The sequence below is a fragment of the Octopus sinensis genome, linkage group LG7, assembly GCF_006345805.1.
Source record: "Octopus sinensis linkage group LG7, ASM634580v1, whole genome shotgun sequence".
In the NCBI taxonomy this organism is placed as follows: domain Eukaryota; kingdom Metazoa; phylum Mollusca; class Cephalopoda; order Octopoda; family Octopodidae; genus Octopus; species Octopus sinensis.
In genome coordinates this window covers 71,744,572-71,763,259 of record NC_043003.1, presented here as the reverse complement: position 1 = coordinate 71,763,259, position 18,688 = coordinate 71,744,572, and the positions used below count along the sequence as shown (strand labels likewise).

Here is an 18,688-nt window from a genome sequence, read left to right as displayed (position 1 = left end):
AATATTCTACAACTTACATGCTAATTCAAAGAGTTTGATTGATCGAACGACTGAAACACTTATTGCTCCCAATATCTTCTTTCTCTATATAAACGGCAGTTTGTCTGTCTGTGTGTCTGTGTGTCTGTCAGGTTGTACCCTCACCCTGACCACGACTTTCAACCGATTCTGATGAAACTTGACACACACATAGCCCAATGTCATAATTCAAATCTAACGTAGCGAAAATTTTGAAAAGTTCCCCCAGTTCTGAAAAAGAAATCGACATGGGGTCGAGAATCTAAGCTTTTTATATGCAACACATTTTCTGTTGTAGTTTTCGCAACTTGCAATCGATTTTCACCAAACTCATCACGTCTGCTCCAAGGAGCTATATGGCCCTTTTTATTAATCCAATAGGATACTTTATTACTGGAAAAAATCGGTTGATTAAATCATATGTGGCACACATAGCAAACCGATTTGTGTATTAAACACAAACCACAGACTTGGGAGGCGCAATGATGTTTTCATGTTTTCGCCCAAAGGAACATCGTATACACAGAAGTATTCGAGTGAAGAGAAGACATTGCAACCTAGACATGCGCCTTCGTTCCCTAGAGGGAAAGGACTAGATTGGGATTAGTCGTTGCCTAGTAGGGGCTCTTACATACCCGGGCAACGCCGGGCTATGCTGCTAGTTGTACGCTACAATAGGCACAAACATGCATCCAAACCGCTCCACTTTTCTCTTCAAACTGAAACTGCCGAAATCCTATCAACTACCAGTTGGGAGAATCCTACTTTTCAAGAGCCGTTGTCGATAAAACTGACCTCATGCTATACAATGGTATCAACACACTTCCTTTAAATCGATGACTTGAAAGAAAATGACATGCAACACGCTTTTCTGATGTAGGGACTGAGAAAACTCTACCTCCTTGTTCCGCTTCATCTGGAGACTTCACAGCTCTCAAATTGTCTTCCCAATATTACCTGGAGTATCTTTGACAGATACCCTCTTTACTTACCTGAAGCTCGTAATTGATAATTCTGCCTCCGTGAGAAACTGCACATACGCCACCAGCATGTAGTTTCCATCTTATTGCTGCCACCTGATGTAAGCCCTGTTAATGAGTTTCAATCCTGTTGCTGCTGATAAATCTGGTATACCCTAGGACTAGCAGGTCCATACACAATAGCAGAAGACATAAACTCCTGCTGTTTTTGAGATTAGAACCTACTCATGTGATAACCGTGCTTACTAAAATACCACAGCCTATGGAATGATGACTAATTAAAAGATTGACACCAACATCTTGTTAATCCTAACACGTGCAATATCAGTTAGAAAGAACTGGTGTCGCTGATGATGTTATTCTGTTGAATGCCAGCATCATGTCTGCACTAGAATGATAGCATAACAACCTCAAGACTAGAAGCGACCAGTTGAGGCCTAACACCTAGAAGCTTCTAAATTTCTTTTACATCATCTCCTCCCTGTTCCAAACAACTGATTATGTAGGTGTCCCCTACGCCCACGAAACTTAAGCACTGCAATTTTTACAATTTTAGTTCACCTAAGTGAGATATTTAATCACTGGCAACGGAGAGTGTACAATGACGCAAACGATAGTTGGTGCGAAGATTTTAGTCTATACTTAATGACATGGCCGCAGTTCTCGAAAGAAAAAAATATGAATTATACAGAAGAAAGAACCTCAAACAAATCGCATAAAAAGACGTATGGAATATTTACAAGTTAAGCTGTGATACATCTCGATGATTATACATGCCAACAGATGTGTGTGCATGTCTTATCTGACTTTGGGAAATCACACGTTACATGTGCAGACTTGTACACGGTCGGCTAGGCGAGGTTGTTTTATTGCAAACTTTAATGTCAAATTTATTATATTCTTTATAACGGAAGAGATTGGAATTGCTTATGTGGATTTTATAGAACGTGCCATGTGCCTCTCTTTCCTCTCTCTTTGTTGTGGAAGCGACGATTTTCTTTCTTCTTCCTTACATTCTTGTTGTTGTGGTGGTGCTAGTCTCTCCTTCCTCTCCTTTTGGCATCATTCATTCCTCTTCTTTAACATGTTAATGTTTTTTTTGTAGTGGAGTCGTCCCTCTTCTTTATATTTGTTGTGGTGGTAATATTTCCAGTTCTTCACCGTTACTTTGTCGCTATCATGATTGGGTCTGTCCTTCTTTATTTTGTTGTTTTTGCTGTGCTGATGTCTCTCTTTTCTCTCCTTTACACAGCTGTTATTGTGGTGGTGGTGGTGGTGGTGGTGGTGGTGGCGGCGGTGGCGGTGGTTGTTGTGGTGTTAGTGGTGTCTCCCTTCCTTTCTTTGACTTTTTGCTGTTCTTCTGAAGATAGCTCTCCTTTCTCTCTCTTACATTGTTTATGTTCTAGGGAACTTTTTCCTTCATCTTCTTTACCTTGTTGTTGTGGTGTTGGCGTCTTTCTCATATTCATTGCGGCCTAGGAACGGCATCTTCTTCGGTGTTGTTGATGTTGTTGTTGTGGTGGTTGTCTCTTTCACATAGTGTTTTTTTTTTTTGTTGATGACTATCTTTCACAACCTTTCCGCTGCAATTGTTGTGTTTGTGTCACTCCTTACTCTCCTGTACACAGACCATCAATGTAACGGCTTCCTTCCTTCTGGTGTTGTTTCAAATAGAATTGTAAAACAGAGAACAATTTTTGCACTATCTAAACTAAAACTTCTTACGATTAAACACACATACATACGTTTGTATATATAAATGTATGTATGTTTAATTGCAAGAGGTTTTTGTTTAAATAGTGCAAAAACAAGTAAAGATTGTGTGTGTGTGTGTGTGTGTGTGTGTGTGTGTGTGTGTGTGTGTGTGTGTGTTAGTCTTGATGAACAATTGTATTTACAAACAAGGAAATGTACTCAATACATAAAGGAGAGTGTGTATATTTTAGGAGAAGCTGAAATTTATTGAATCGTAATTCTGTATTTCATCTTACCGTTTATTGTAGTGGTTAAAATAGGGAAGCTGTGCAACAATATATAAGAAAAATATACACAAACGCATCATAATAGGAGTGGTTAATAGTAAAATGAGGTTTGCTTGACCGCCGACTCGCACATTCATCAACTCATTCGTCTTTAGTTCAAACGCTTGCTTTAAGAAACTATAAAGTTTTCTATTGTTATATTGCCTGCAGCAATTTGTATATCTGCAGAAAGCGTGTTGCGCTAGTTATCTCGCATAATATGAAAAAAATCTTTACACCTCAGATTTTACTTCTGTGTTCATACCATTGAGGTGTTTATGCTTTTAAAATACGAGTTGAAGCTATTAGAACAACTTGCAGATCCATTTGTTTCTGGTAAGGAACTGGACTATCTCCCTCAGTTACTCTTGTCTAACCGATCTTTGGTGCTCTATAATTTTAGTTGATATTTCATACAACTAGTCAAATACAGCATTTCATGAAGAGGTGACTATCTGTCAATTTTACCTTGATGAAGGACTCGGTCAGAAACTTTAGACTTTCTACTTTCCGCGATAATTTCTCTGTACTCTTTCTGTCAATTATTCTAGATAATCATGTCTTGCAGACACTGACCACCACGAATATCGTCACGATAAATTTCTCCTGTTGAGATGTATCAGATTTAGAAGAGAAATATCAATAGTGCTGATGAGCTCATCCATGTATATGAATATGAGAGGTCCAGTGTGTGAAAGGGAATAAAGTGAACTCCTTTTATTCATATGATTATATTTCTAAATTTCCATTTGTTGCAGGCTAATGGCGAAAAAACTAAAATTCAAATTACTACCGCAGCCACAGTTTAATGTGCCCCAGAACGTACTTGATCTCGTTTACATCCAATCTTTATGCTGGTAAGCTATGCTTATATAGTTGGTGTACAAAGCTTCGAATCTGGACATACATATGCATATAAATAAGAAATAGGAATATCAATGGAATAATCAATGGAATAAACAAGCTGTTATCATGCAAAAAATAGCGGAAGACGTATGATTTTTTGTATATTTTCGCCTAAATAGTTGTCCTACCTCTCCTATAAAGGCAACAGCTCTACTCTTTCGCAATACCCTTAAAACCCGGAACTTTTCAACACTCCCTCGTAGTTATGAGTTCCATTATGAAATTTAAATGTGGAAATACTTTTCTTTTTTCTTTTTCTCTACAGGCTTGGTTTCTTCTTTGCTCCTTTAATTACATGTATGGTACTGATATCAATATTTATCACTTTCTATTTGAAAAAGGTAAGTGAAATATTTGACAATTAATTATTAAACATTTCATGTGTATGTGTGTGTGTGTGTACGCGTGCGTGCATGCGTACGTGCGTGTGTTGTGTTTGTGGGGATGATTCCGTCTTAGATTATTATCTATTTCTTTACTACCCATAAGGGGCTAAACACAGAGGGGACAAACAAGCACAGACAAACGGATTAAGTCGATTATATCGACCCTAGTGCGTTACTGGTACTTATTTAATCGACCCCGAAAGGATGAAGGGCAAAGTCGACCTCGGCGGAATTTGAACTCAGAACGTAACGGCAGACGAAATACGGCTACGCATTTCGCCCGACGTGCTAACGTTTCTGCCAGCTCGCCGCCTTAAATTATTAGATTATTATCGTCTCCTTGTGCTTCTTCGTCGTCAATGGTATTTTTGACGTTCTCATGTAACTTCTCAAAAGATTATTCAGTGCCGATATAACTTTGTATGTTTTAAAGCATAGATCAGTCAAAAGTTGTCACTTTCAATGGATTCATCAGGTCGTTTTGTAGAATAAGCAGTTCCCCGATCAAAGTTTTGTAAGGTTTTCAACTTGAACTCGAACCTTCTCACTGGCTAGACTTACACGCGTCGCCAATCTCTCATCGTCGTATCTTTCAGTAGATCAGTGTTTCTGACCTATAAACCCACTTTAATTCCTATTTAACTCGGATGGATCCTTGTGCCATTTGATGTTAAAGAAATCCTAATATATTTTTATAATTAAACTAGCAGTATCACCCGGCGTTGCTCGGGTTTGTAAGGGAAATAACTATATAAGCATTTTTAGAGAGTTATAGCCAAAAAATAGCAAAAAAATGCATTAAAAATGGAAAAAAATTATGGTAATTTTTTGTTTAAATCGTTGACTCATCGTAGACATTTTTAGAGAGTTACTTCCCTTATATAATAGCGAAAGAAATGCATTAAAATGGAAAAAAATGATGGTCATTTTTTTTAAATCGTAGACTCATCGTAGACGCGCGCTAATACCCAGAAGGGCTCGATATGAATCACGACTATAAGATACCCGGTTTTGGTTAAACTGCACCGCAAAATGTGGGAGTAGTTAGGAATCTAAATCGTAGGAGACAGACACACAACTTGACTTTTATATATAAAGATATTGTTAGGAATTATATAAAAATAATTATTAAAATATCTTGTGCATTGGAGATAAATTCTAACAACAATATCTTATATGAACCCTGGAAGGTCATATGGTCCCCTGTTGGGAACCACTGCAATAAATGGAATTACAAATGAGGTCACCATAAAGAGAACATTTGTTCACCATTGGACTATAACGATAAGCGCATGTAGAACACGAGTACAACTCTAAGTCTTTGTAATTAGTACCTAGTGACAGGCCAAAGCGAGATGGCCAGTAATCGCATGAAACCGCAGGTTGTACATCAGATTGTCACACACCGAGAAGAGCGTTGAACCAGCAATTAGGAGTCTATTGTTCCCTGTGGTTTTACCGCTGGACACCAATGTGGTTAGAAAAAGACAAGAGAAACAGGACATCGATGGACCATTGCAAATCCAGCGCCAAAGATGCACTTTCAGTTTTATATCTATCTTTATTGAAGTAATAAATGCAGCGAGCTGACAGAATCGTTAGCACGCCGGGCGAAATGCTTAGCGGTATTTCGTCTGCCGTTATGTTCTGAGTTCAAATTCCGCCGAGGTCGACTTTGCTTTTCATCCTTTCGGGGTCGATAAATTAAGTACCAGTTACGCACTGGGGTCGATATAATCGACTTAATCCGTTTGTCTGTCCTTGTTTGTCCCTTCTGTGTTTAGCCCCTTATGGGTAGTAAAGAAATAAGTATTTCGCCTGTCACTATGTTCTGAGTTCAAACTCCGCCGAGGTCGACTTTGCCTTTCATCTCTTTCAGAGTCGATAAATTAAGCACCAGTTGCGCACTGGATCGATCTAATCAACTGCCCCCCTCCTACCCCACAAGTTTCAGGTCTTGTGTCTATAGTAGAAAAGATTATTATTGTAGTAACAACATATGAACCAACCCGTCTAGAGCGAAGTATGGCTGAACTTGGAGTCGTGGGGAAAGATGACATGCGTTTACATGTTTTGCAATGTCCTGATTATTTGATCTGTTTATTTTTTTTAATTTTGTGTGTGTGTGATGTATGTATGTTTGTACACGTATGCATGTATGTATGGAAGTTAATATGTATATAACTTTATATGTCTACAGTTATCAGCCCTACATTGGTGTGCCGCCTCTGTGAAACCGTACAAAGCATCCAAGTCACAGTCTCTATTTGCTTCAGTACTTATGGTGTCTTTCTTCCTATGCTGCCTTCCAATAGGTTATGTCATTTGCAAGTAAGTATATTACATTGTTCCATTAATTTTTGTGTTATTTATCCCCACTTAAAAGTGGGTGTTCTGTTATACTGCAGTAGACAACTGTGCAAGAAATTCTCATGGTATCTACCACAGTATAGTTTGTTCTAAGAGAACATCCACATTAAGAAGGGATAAATATTAGCTCTCGGTATTAATAGTCTCTGTCACTAATATATATTTCATGGAAAAATGTGAGCAAGAGAGATAATATTCTTAACATTATAAACCTGGAAAATTACAGGACAATTATTACACAAGTTATTACTTTTTGCACTTTAAAAAAATTCATTTTTTAATTATCAATTAATAATCAGAAATTTGAAAATAGGTTATAAAATATAATAGTTGTACATTATTGGTTAGTACAATAAATAGAATAATACAAAAATTAGTTATATATTACAGTAAAATCTACCTATAACAACAAATTCACAGTAAAATTTGTTTGAGTTATTGCCAAGTCTTCACATTTGTAGTCTCGAGTCGATGCCTATTTTTTACATAATGAATTTGCCTGCCATATATATTATTCTCCTTTGTATAAAATTTTAGCTATATTGGTACTTCTTGTTCTCATTTTATAAGTATTCTAGTATGTCAATATTTTAACAAAATGATGGTACCTTTTTTAATTATAATGTTACTTAGTAAATTAAAATCAAATAATTTTTAATATTCAAATTTTTATCCTTAGCTGCAATATTTTAAGTAAAAAATTTTTTTGTTCCGTACTTTACTAGATGTAATAAGTTGTCTTGAACTTTTCCAAGTGTAATAACATGTCCTGTAATTTTCCAGGTTTATAATGTTAAGAATATTATTTATCTTGCTAGCATTTTTTCATGATATCCATGTTTTTCCCAGACTATGCTATTATGCTAATTAATACTGTATCAACTGTGTCGATTAGTGGTGTCATTGATAATTTTTTCCTTGCTTCAATGACACTGGTGACATATATAAAAGTCCCCCTATATTCGTAAAAAGTATAGTACTATATTATCACCCTCAAATTTGAGAAACAATAACTCATAACTTTTTTCTTTTAAAACTTCATTGCATGAGGTTGATACCATAAAATTCCTCGAATTGAGCTCTATCATTTAAGCCTAATTAAAATATAGTTTGTTTTTAAAATAAAAAAGTTAATTATACTTAAATCCAATTTTTTGCCTTACTTATATTTTTTTCATGATATTTTACCTCACAACTTTTTTGATGTAAATTTTTATTGCATGGAACTAAAACTATAAAATTCTTCATGCTTTCTTCTATCATTGAAACTAAGATAGATATATTTTGCTTTAAAAATGAAAAAGTTATTTAGGTCTAAACTCCTATAACATTGCTACGAATTTTGATGTAAACTTTGTTCTACTGGATCAAATCTCAATTCTTTTTGCCAAAATGTAGCTAGGGACCAGTTCTCTTTAAAAATGTTAACAGTTTTTAATTTGGTTAAGAACTGAATTAGCAACAAGCTCTGAAAAATGCTGCATGTGAGTAAATTGCAGCCTTAAGAATATTATTCTACTACTGTTGTAGTTGAATGATAGATACTCTTTTACTCTTTTACTTGTTTCTGTTATTTGACTGTGGCCATGCTGGAGCACCACCTTTAGTCGAGCAAATTGACCCTAGGACTTATTCTTTGTAAGCCTAGTACTTATTCTATCGGTCTTTTTTGCCAAGCCACTAAGTTATGGGCACGTATACGCACTAGCATCAGTTGTCAAGCAATGGTGGGGGGGGACAAACACAGACAAACAAACAAACACACACACACATATATATATACATATATACGACGGGCTTCTTTCAGTTTCCATCTACCAAATCCACTCACAAGGCTTTGGTAGGCCCAAGGCTATAGTAGAAGACGCTTGCCTAAGGCGCCACGCAGTGGGACTGAACCCGGAACCATGTGGTTGGTAAGCAAGCTACTTACCACACAGCCACTCCTATGTTTAAAAATAGTTGGCATTTTTTCTTTTTTATGTATTTATCTTCTTAATTTATTTCACCATCACGTCATGTGACCGACCAGTCCATCTGATGTAGTTACACATCGCTGGTCACAATGCGTTCGCATTGTTTTAGCCTTCGAATGACGTCACCCCGCTGGCTAAGCGAGGAGGCCAACAGAAGAAAGTAGTGAAAGAGTACAGCAGGGATCACCACCCCCTGCCGTAGCCTCATGGAGCTTTTAGGTGTTTTCACTCAATAAACACTCACAATGCCCGGTCTGGGAATCGAAACCGCGATCCTACAACCGCGAGTCCGCTGCCCTAACCACTGGGCCATTGCGCCTCCACCTTAACTTATTTACTTTGTAAAAAGTGTTGTCAATATTTTCCAAACAGAATAATTGAATCAATGCTAGTTGGTATTTCATACTGTCTTTCTCTTCAATCATCTAATATTTTCTGTTGATGATGTCACCATAAATTTGGGAGAACTGTAAATTATATGTAGATTTTAAAGGGATGGTGTTTTAAGAAAAGTAGTTTTCTTATTTAAATGAAAATTATTTACAGAGGCTACAGTGAAAATATATCTTCTCAACCTGATATTAAGCATTACATAACTCTGAATCAATATTAAAAATTCACTGTCACTACCAGAGAAGTGATATGTCAGATAAAATGTTACAGTTGTTTACATTGTAGGTTCAAATCCTGCTAAGGTGGAGTTTTTTTTTGTTTTTTTGTTTTATTTTTGCTCGTCATAAGCTAAATACCAACAACACTAATCATGTTGATTACAAAAGCCTTAACCTTTTCCTACAATGAATGTCCTTGTGGCAAAGTTTAGAAATTAATTTTTCAGTGAACACTCTCACATGGCAGCAGAGAGGAAACAGAGTCTGAGAGTGGCAATAGGGTGCCAGTGGAATGGAAATAGAATGTGGTAATGGTGTGACAGGGGAGTGGAAACAGAATGTGGTGGATGGGCATAGAATGTGGGACTAGAACATGAGAGTAGAGTGTGACAATGAAATGACAGTGGAGTGTAGAAGTGAGTGACAATGGTTTGACAGTGGAATGATAGCAGAGTAGCAGTGGGTAGATAATGGTATGACAGCAGAATGACACTCAAGTACAGTTGCGGTTAAAATGTTCAGAACGGCATTGTTTTCGTCAGAAAAGCAGATATAACTTTTTATCAAAGTTGTTTTATATTCTATAATTTTCACAGACAATAAATACAATATTAATTGTTATTGTCTGAGATTTTGGTGTAATTTGAGAGGATAATACAAAAGTTATGGATGATTTAGTGATTTACTGCAAAACCCATGGAGGCCAAAATGATCAGAACGGTTGCTTTTACTCCGTGTTTTAGTATATTTAACCAGCGAACTCTAATGTTTTGAATTTGTTTATGTGACGGTTCGTTTACTAGACATTAGTAAGAATATCTGCAGTGTACTTTGTTAACATAATGCCACTTTCTCCGTTACCAATTCGTCATCAGATTATTAAGCTTCGAAAGAAGGATAATTTAAGTATTGGGTCTATTGCAAAGATTGTTAACAAGTCAAAAAGTGTTGTTCACGGTATTCTTAAGGTCTACGATGATTGTGGTTTGTGTGAAGCAAGAAAGTCTACAGGTAGGCCAAGAAAAACGACCAAGAGAGAAGATCGTGCTATGGTAAAGTTGGTTAAAAAGGACAGATTTAAAACTGCTGCTGCTGTTTCTCGGGAAATGAGCATTGTACTGAAGAAAACTTTATCTCGAAAAACTGTCTCGTCGTTTAGTTGAACATGACCTACAAGCAAGAGCACCTGCATTGAAGCCACTGATCAGCTCCAAGAATAAAAAGTGTCGTCTTACCTTTGCAACCGAACATGTGTTGTGGTCTCAAGAAAAATGGCAAACGGTGCATTTCAGTGATGAATCTAAGTTTATGTTATTTGGCTCAGATGGGTTCGTCGAAAAGTAGGTGAAAAATTGTCGCCTAAATGCCTTAAGACTAGTGTTAAACTCGGTGGAGGAAGTGTCATGGTCTGGAGGATGATATCTGGAGATGGTGTGGGCCCTTTGGTGCGATTACATGGAAAGGTAAATGCAGGAGTTTATAAACAACTTGTAAAAGATCATGTCTTGCCTGTGCTGAGAAATTCAACTAAGCGACCACCCATATTCATGCAGGACAATGCCCCATGTCACAATCTAAGGTGTCATGAACTTCCTCAAGGCTGAAAAGGTTATTGTTATGGATTGGCCTGCTCAAAGCCCAGATCTCAATCCTATTGAAAATGTGTGGAATATTCTAGGAGAACGTTTGAAAGCCAGAAATCCTAAAACAACCGAGCAATTATGGAATGCCCTTCAGGAAGAATGGAATAAGATCACCCAGCAACAAATTGAAAATTTAATTTCCTCATGCAGTCGAAGATGTCAAAGTGTGATTGAAGCTAAAGGGCTTCACACTAAATATTAAATAATTCCAGTATTCTCTGTCATTTTTGATTATTTTGTTATTTATTCAACCGTTCTGATAATTTTGGCCACCATGGGTTTTGCAGTAAATCACTAAATCATCCATAACTTTTGTATTATCCACTCAAATTATACCAAAATCTCAGACAATAACAATTAATATTGTATTTATTGTCTGTGAAAATTATAGAATATAAAACAACTTTGATAAAAAGTTATACCTACTTTTCTGACGAAAGCAATACCATTCTGAACATTTTGGCCGTAACTGTATATATTTCTTTATTGCCCACAAGGGGCTAAACATAGAGGGGACAAACAAGGACAGACAAAGGTATTAAGTCGATTACATCGACCCCAGTGCGTAACTGGTACTTATTTTATCGACCTCGAAAGGATGAAAGGCAAAGTCGACCTCGGCGGAATTTGAACTCACAAAGTAACAGCAGAAGAAATACGGCTACACATTTCGCCCAGCATGCTAACGGTTCTGCCAGTTCAATAGTATTTGATTAGAGTGACAGTATTTATATTCTACATACATTCTAGGAAAATTATTGCCAAAGTAGACTTAGCATTTAATTTCTATGAGCTTTGTCGATCTTAATTGAGCAAGAATTACATTCAAAGAAATTCTAGCAGTGACTATCTCATCTATCTCATCATACAATTCCGCACTCCTTATTTAAGATGATAGAGAATTGGTTGTTATTTCTAGCAATCCAGGTGCTATTTGATTAAATGGGCTAAATAGAATATCCTTTCTACTGCAACTAGATATTTGACCCTTTGTCACAAAATATTTTTATTATTTATTGCAGAGTTCCACCATCCCGAAGTTGTGGTCCATTCCGTATTTATAAGTACATGTATGAAATTTTAACAGTTACCTTGGAGTTCTGGCCTATTTCAGCAGCAATAACAATCAGTTTTCTTACATCAGGAGCCTTTGTTCTCACAATAATCATAGTATTACTGTAAGTAGAATATTTTTTCTGTATCTCATTTCTACTATTGATCTTCTTACAACATATAGTGAGCCATGGCTGATAGATCTGATTAACTTTTAAAAAAATCTTTATTGTATGCCTTTACAATTTTGCTATTGCATTGCAACTGTTCATTGTTAATCAACATTCATTTACGTTCCACATGCATTATTATAGCCACTTCACCTTGTCAGTACTTCGATCATAGAAAAATAAATTTTGTTCATTAGGTAATCAACAGTATTTTTAAGAATCAATAGTAATCAGATATACTACCTGTCCTATGACAAAATCCAAAAAGCATCTTTTCACAATATGGGAAAATGGTAGAAAGTAAGACAATTTATCAAACAGGACCTAAAATTTGTGTTTCTGTTGATAAATAGCAAAAAATGCAGAAAATACAATAAGAAGAATTAATTAAACTGTGAACATTGAAGAAATTAGATTTTCAAAAATATCAAAGCTTTTGCTAAAAACAATAATTTGTCTTCAAATGAAATGGCAGTGTAACAAATAATGTCTTTCATTCATGATTGGAATGCTTCATATAATGGTTTCATTTCCCTCTCTTCTCTCCAATGTGAAAGTTTGCTAATTTATTTAACACCGGCTCAACACTTTGCATGGTTTATTTTTATTAGAATGTGGTGGATGGCAGAATCAGAAAAACATGAAACAAAGTGTCACGTATGCATATTTACTTGCATACAATTAGGTCCTGGGTTCAGATTCTGCTAAGATCAATAACATAAGCACAAAATATTTCATCTTTATTCAAATTTCTCTGCCTATATTAGAAATATATATTTAGTTTCAGCTTTAATGCTTAAAATTTTCATGAGGTTGTGGTTGTGGTTATGTTATGATTAACATGCTGAATAATCAGCAGGAGAAAGAATTATCTTCAGCATTGTTTATTAATAACACTAAACATTTTTTATATAAATAACATACATTTTGTTCTATGCAAGTTATGTGTGTGTGAATTAATAATGAAATTATTGAAAAATGGGAGCTGAAGTATTTAATATAAAGAGGTAAAATAGCTAAGCAATGAAAATTATCCTTGGGTCTAAATAAACTTAGCTCTCGGATGTAACAAGAAATATCAATTCAGAGAGCTGAATTCCAGAGATTTTAAAAGCTATTTAAAAAGTTCTAGAATGTTCCATGAAAAATTCATCTTTTCTTTTAAACTGACAATGCCTGTCAAATACTGGTGATTGGCTAGAAAAAATTCAGTTGGTTTTATAAAAAAGTTCAGGAATATAGTCTTATAAATATAAATAAACTCTAGTCAACATTACCAGATATAAATTATTATTTGGTTGTGGCAATTACCTACAGTCGACAATATCGAATATAACAATATAATTCACCATGTGGCTTTGGCTTTCAAACATAAACATTCCATGTTCAAATTAGAGGAAGACTATCTGCTACAATTAACGAGGCACACTAGTTAGTAAGGTGTACTAGTTAATGTTGCATATAAATTAATGAGATACACTAATGAAACGCTACTTAATGAGGTACTAGAGTTAATAAGGGGCATTATGATCTTTGCCTGGTATATTCCAATAACAACATCACATTTGAATAATCAGATGATGAAAATCTTCAAACAAAAGCCATCTTTTTGAAAGCAAAACAAAAGGGATGTAAATAAAAATAACTTTTGTATAAGACCACAATGGTTGATGTGTTTAGGGGTGAAACAAATTTAATAAATCCCTGTTCTTAACCAGTAGGTGTTTATACATTGTAAAACACGAAGAGCAATGTCGACTCCAGCGGGACAGAAGCATGGTATTTAGACCAGCACTCTCTAGTCTGTGCCAGTCCACTAATATTTAAAAAAAAAAAACTATTGGCAGTATAACAATCACACAATAACAATAGTTTCATTCATAATTCTTTACATAATTTATATGAATGATTTCTTAAAATGAGATTTGGTGTGCATTATATACTATACATTATGCGTCTTTATTGTATTATTTAAAGATATAATCTATAAAGATATATAATGGGAAGTTGGTATATAAACCTATATATATATATATATATATATATATATACTGGAGTAAACACATAAATGTGAAACAAGGTGGAAAAAAAGAGTACTCAAATACCAGTGGTAGAGTAACATATATATATATATATATATATATACAAGATATATATATATATATATATATATATATATAAAGATAGACAAGATGTATATATATTACATAGAGTTTTATTCCTTTTGTTTTTCAGGTTGTTTCTCTATTATTTCTATAAGAAAATTGCTTCTCAAAGTGCAACTATCAAAATACTGTCTAACAAACTGAATTCAGTAAGTACCATCTAAATTATATTGTATTATAGTACAGAATGACCAGCCGAAAGATCTGGTGTCTGAATCCTGACTCAACCTAACTCGGACCTAGGATGCTACACTGCGTTATGTTACAAGTGAACATTTTTAGCAACAATGCCATATCTGCACCAATGCATATTGAAATCACTAATTCATAAATTGATAATGGCACTTTGTTGTGAATGGTTATTTTATGTGTTTATGCTTTCCCTGTTCTCCTTTTTTGGATATGTATTTGCTGGGTGTGTTGGATATGTATCACTTAGCTGCTGAACATTCAAAGTCACTGTTTCATTCTTCACCAAGTAGCTTCTTGGTAAAACCAGAGTGGTTCGAAAGAAAGGCTGCACGCTATTTTGCTCTTTTCCTACTTTATCTTCTGTGCTCTTCTACTCTATGGAGAGAGAGCAACTACTTTTCTAGAATGTCTCACAGCTCTGCACGTGGTTGACATTCCTCTTCACTGGCTCCCTTGTATTGCTTCTTGAGGGACCTCAATTCCTACCGAAGTTATATTTTGGTAGGTCTGCAGTTTTGGCTATAAGGCTTTTAGTTTATTTCCTAATTCTGTGCCGCCAAATCTGACAGACACAAAGCTAACAATGATTGTTGTATATTAAAATCTTAGCTGTTAATTTATAGTTTATATGTTTTAAGAAAAAGAACAACAGTATATTAGTCTAAATTCTATTTCAAAGATATTTCTATTATTTGAAAACATTCATGAAATTCAACTGTTTTACATTTGACAGGAGCGCAAGGAAAAATATTACTTCATGGTGGAAGCAAGTAAATCATTGAAACAAGGTCAAGCAAACAGGGAATACCCAACACAAGCTAGAGAACTTGAGGAAGCCACTGGCTCAACTGAAGTGCTTGACGAGAACAAATCTTGAATCAGAAATTGCAACTATTACTAATGCTGATATTATTATTATGATTATTATTATTATTATTATTATTATTATTATTAAGGTGGTGAGCTGGCAGAATTGTTAGTGTGCTGGTGAAAATGCTTTGCGGCATTTTGTCTGTCCTTATGTTCTGAGTTCAAATCCTGCCAAGGTCGACTTTGCCTTTCATCCTTTTGGGGTCAATAAATTAAGTACCAGTGGGACACTGGGGCCGATGTAATAAACTATCCTATTCCCCCAGATTTCAGGCCTTGTGCCTATAGTAGAAAGGATAATTATCATTATTATTTATCATTGTGTTTATTAAGGCAATGCGCTAGCAGAATCGTTAGCATGCCAGTCAAAATGCTTAGCAGTATTTCGTCTTGTCCTTACATTCTTAGTTCAAATTCTGCTGAGGTTGACTTTGCCTTTCATACTTTCGAGGTTGATAAAATGAGTACCAGTTGCGCGCTGGGATTGATGTAATCGATTTACCCCTGCCTCAAACTTCTTGGCCTTGTGTCAAAATTTCAAACCATTGTTATTATTGTTGTTGTTGTTAACAGAACCAATTGAAATGCCACAATTATTTTAAAAACTATAAGATGATTGGATTCATGAAATAAACTTCAATTTTTCAATTTTTTTTTTTACATTTGATTCTTTTAGGTGGTATAAAAGTCCATATGGATAGGATTGAATGTGCATTCTTTGCGATATCTCTGAAAGCTATATTCCTTGTTATACAGATGTCACCTCTTCTGTCTATTATTTTTTACTTTACATCAAGAAGCAAACAACCTTAACCCCAAAACAAAACTGAGGAAACAAATAATCAACAGTATTATTCCGCTACTGTATAATTACATTGTTAAAACTTTAACAAATCTTAATACGCTGTATTACATCCATATTTTCAATTTAAAGAAAAGTTCATAGGGCTGGACGTGAACCCACTACCCCAGTGAACGAAGTGTTGTAGCTGCCCAATTTAGTTGTGGATTCTAGAAATGGCTTAGTGGTAAGAAGATTTCTTTCGAACCACATGGTTCCGGGTTCAGTCCCACTGCATGCCATCTTGGGTGAGTGTCTTCGTCTATAGCCTCTGGCCTACCAAAGTATTGTGAGTGGACTTGGTGGACAGAAACTGAAAGAAGCCCATCATATATATATATATATGGGTGCGTGTGTGTGTATTTATCCTCCACCACCAATTGGTAACAGGTGTTGGTTTGTTTACGTCCCTTTAACCTTGCAGCTTGGCAAGAAGAGACAGATAGAATAAGTACCACGCTTAAAGAAACAAAGTGCTGGGGTCGATTCATTTGACTAAAAGGTTCTTCAAGTGGTGCCCCAGTATGGCCACAGGCAAGTGGCTGAGATAGATAAAATATAAAAGGTACCAGTATTACAGGTGCATGGTTAAAAAATTTCCTTTATAACTATGCTATTCTGGATTTGATTCCACTACATAACATCTTGGTCAGGTGTTTTCTACTAGATGTAAAATTTATTGAACAGAAACACTGTGGGAGCCCATTATATGTATATATTTAAGCACACACACACACATTATCATTAGTACTAGCAGAAAGACTACCCTCCGGACGGTTTTCTGCTAGCCCCTTGATAATATTTTCCCAATTCTTGCTTAGTAAGTATTGTTTTCATTATCTTATTAGTCATAATTTCTCTTTTTTAAACAAGCAGTTTTTTAAACAGGTAGTCCAACAACAGAGGGAGAAGCAATTTGTCAAGTTTTATCTTCCCCTGAAAGCAACATAGAGATTTCACTTCAGCAACCCTTCTGCAAACTTTGCAGTGTGTGTGTGAGGGAGAGAGGGGGGAGAGAGAACATTGCAAACAATGAATGAAATAAACCTGAAATGAAAAAATCGTATAAATAAAAGGGCATTACTACAGATGTATATGCCCCTGACTTTGTTGCCTCATAATATCCAGAAAAATGGATATTTTTTAACAAAAGTTTCTACAGATATTACTTAGATGTTTGTCTTCAGAGTATATAGGGATTTATGAGAAAGAATTTTTCCAAGAGGATGGAAAGAATAGCTTTAGAAAATTCAAACGATCTGACTTTTTCCCCTCACAACTTTCAGGAAGATGGGTATCTTTTAATGAAAATTTATACAAATCCCTTTCAAATGACATAGATTACGATTTAAAAGAAATTTGTGGGGAAAATTTTTTCAGGGATTTTCCTAATTTTTTTTAAACCACAGCCAACCTCTCCATTTCGTGCTCTGTTTTTGCAAACAGTTTTATATCATCCATGAAGAGAGGGTGGATGAGACAGGCGCAACTTTGAGTAGGACTACAAAAAGTGGGATCATGTCTATAACAAATAACGAAGGTGAACAAGAGTGTCCCTGGAAGATACTTCTTTTGATTGTAACCTAGTTGTTACAGAAAATACGTATTTTCCAACTAGACATGCTGCTCTTAATCAGTGCACACACGTTCTCAGGTATTCTACACATGTCGAGTGTTGTAAAACTTTTTAAAGTCTATCCAGGCCATGCACAAGTTTGTCCTTATTGTTGTTGTTGTCATCATCATCATTATCATCATCATCATCATTATTATTATTATTGTTATTATTGTTATTATTATTACCATTATTATTATCAAGGTGGGGAACTGGCAGAATCGTTACCGCATCGAGCAAAATGTTTAGCGGCTTTTCATACGTCTTTACCTTCTGAGTTCAAATTCAGCCGAGATCATATTTGCCTTTCACCCTTTCGGGATCAGTGAAATAAATACAAGTTGAGTGCCGGGGTCAATGTAATCAACTAACCTACTTCCCCCAAACTTCAGGCCTTGTGCCTATTGTAGAAAATGTATTATTATTATTAATATTATTATTATTAAGGTGGCGAGATAACAGAATCGTTTGCACGCCGGGCAAAATGCTAAGTGGCATTTCGTTCATCTTTACGTTCTGAGTTCAAATTCCGCTGAGCCGACTTCACCTTTCATCCTTTCGGGGTCAATAAAATAAGTACCAGTGAAGCACTGGGTTGATATAATCGATTAGTTCCCTCTCCCCAAAATTTAGACCTTGTGCCTTTAGTAGAAAGGGTTATTATTATTATTATTGATATTTATTTACAATTTGCATGTTTGTTACAATCACTTGCAGAGACATACCCAACGTTCTAGGACAAATGAAGGATAAGAGATGTTACAGTATGACTGAAAAATTGGGGAGGGGAAGTAGCAGGGGCAGTAGCGAAATATCTTCAAGTAATACAACACAGACATTTAAACTGATAGGGTTTTTCTAAGGATGTAGG

At 35.5% G+C, this 18,688-nt stretch overlaps 1 protein-coding gene across 3 annotated transcripts in view; it reads left to right on the top strand.

Annotated features, from left to right (window-relative positions):
- Positions 1 to 18,275, top strand: part of LOC115214060 (transmembrane channel-like protein 7) — a 146,418-nt gene extending 128,143 nt beyond the window's left edge. For 2 of the 3 annotated variants that reach the window (XM_036504834.1, XM_029783102.2), the window contains 6 exons: positions 3,778 to 3,876; positions 4,191 to 4,266; positions 6,512 to 6,642; positions 11,934 to 12,089; positions 14,370 to 14,448; positions 15,225 to 15,515. In XM_036504834.1, coding sequence (XP_036360727.1) covers positions 3,778 to 3,876; positions 4,191 to 4,266; positions 6,512 to 6,642; positions 11,934 to 12,089; positions 14,370 to 14,448; positions 15,225 to 15,368 — 685 coding nt within the window. In that variant the 3' untranslated portion in view covers positions 15,369 to 15,515. Of the gene's footprint in view, positions 1 to 3,777; positions 3,877 to 4,190; positions 4,267 to 6,511; positions 6,643 to 11,933; positions 12,090 to 14,369; positions 14,449 to 15,224; positions 15,516 to 18,248 lie in introns of those variants that run through there. The other variant, XR_005000075.1, reaches the window with a different exon arrangement.
- The last annotated feature ends 413 nt before the right edge of the window (positions 18,276 to 18,688 follow it).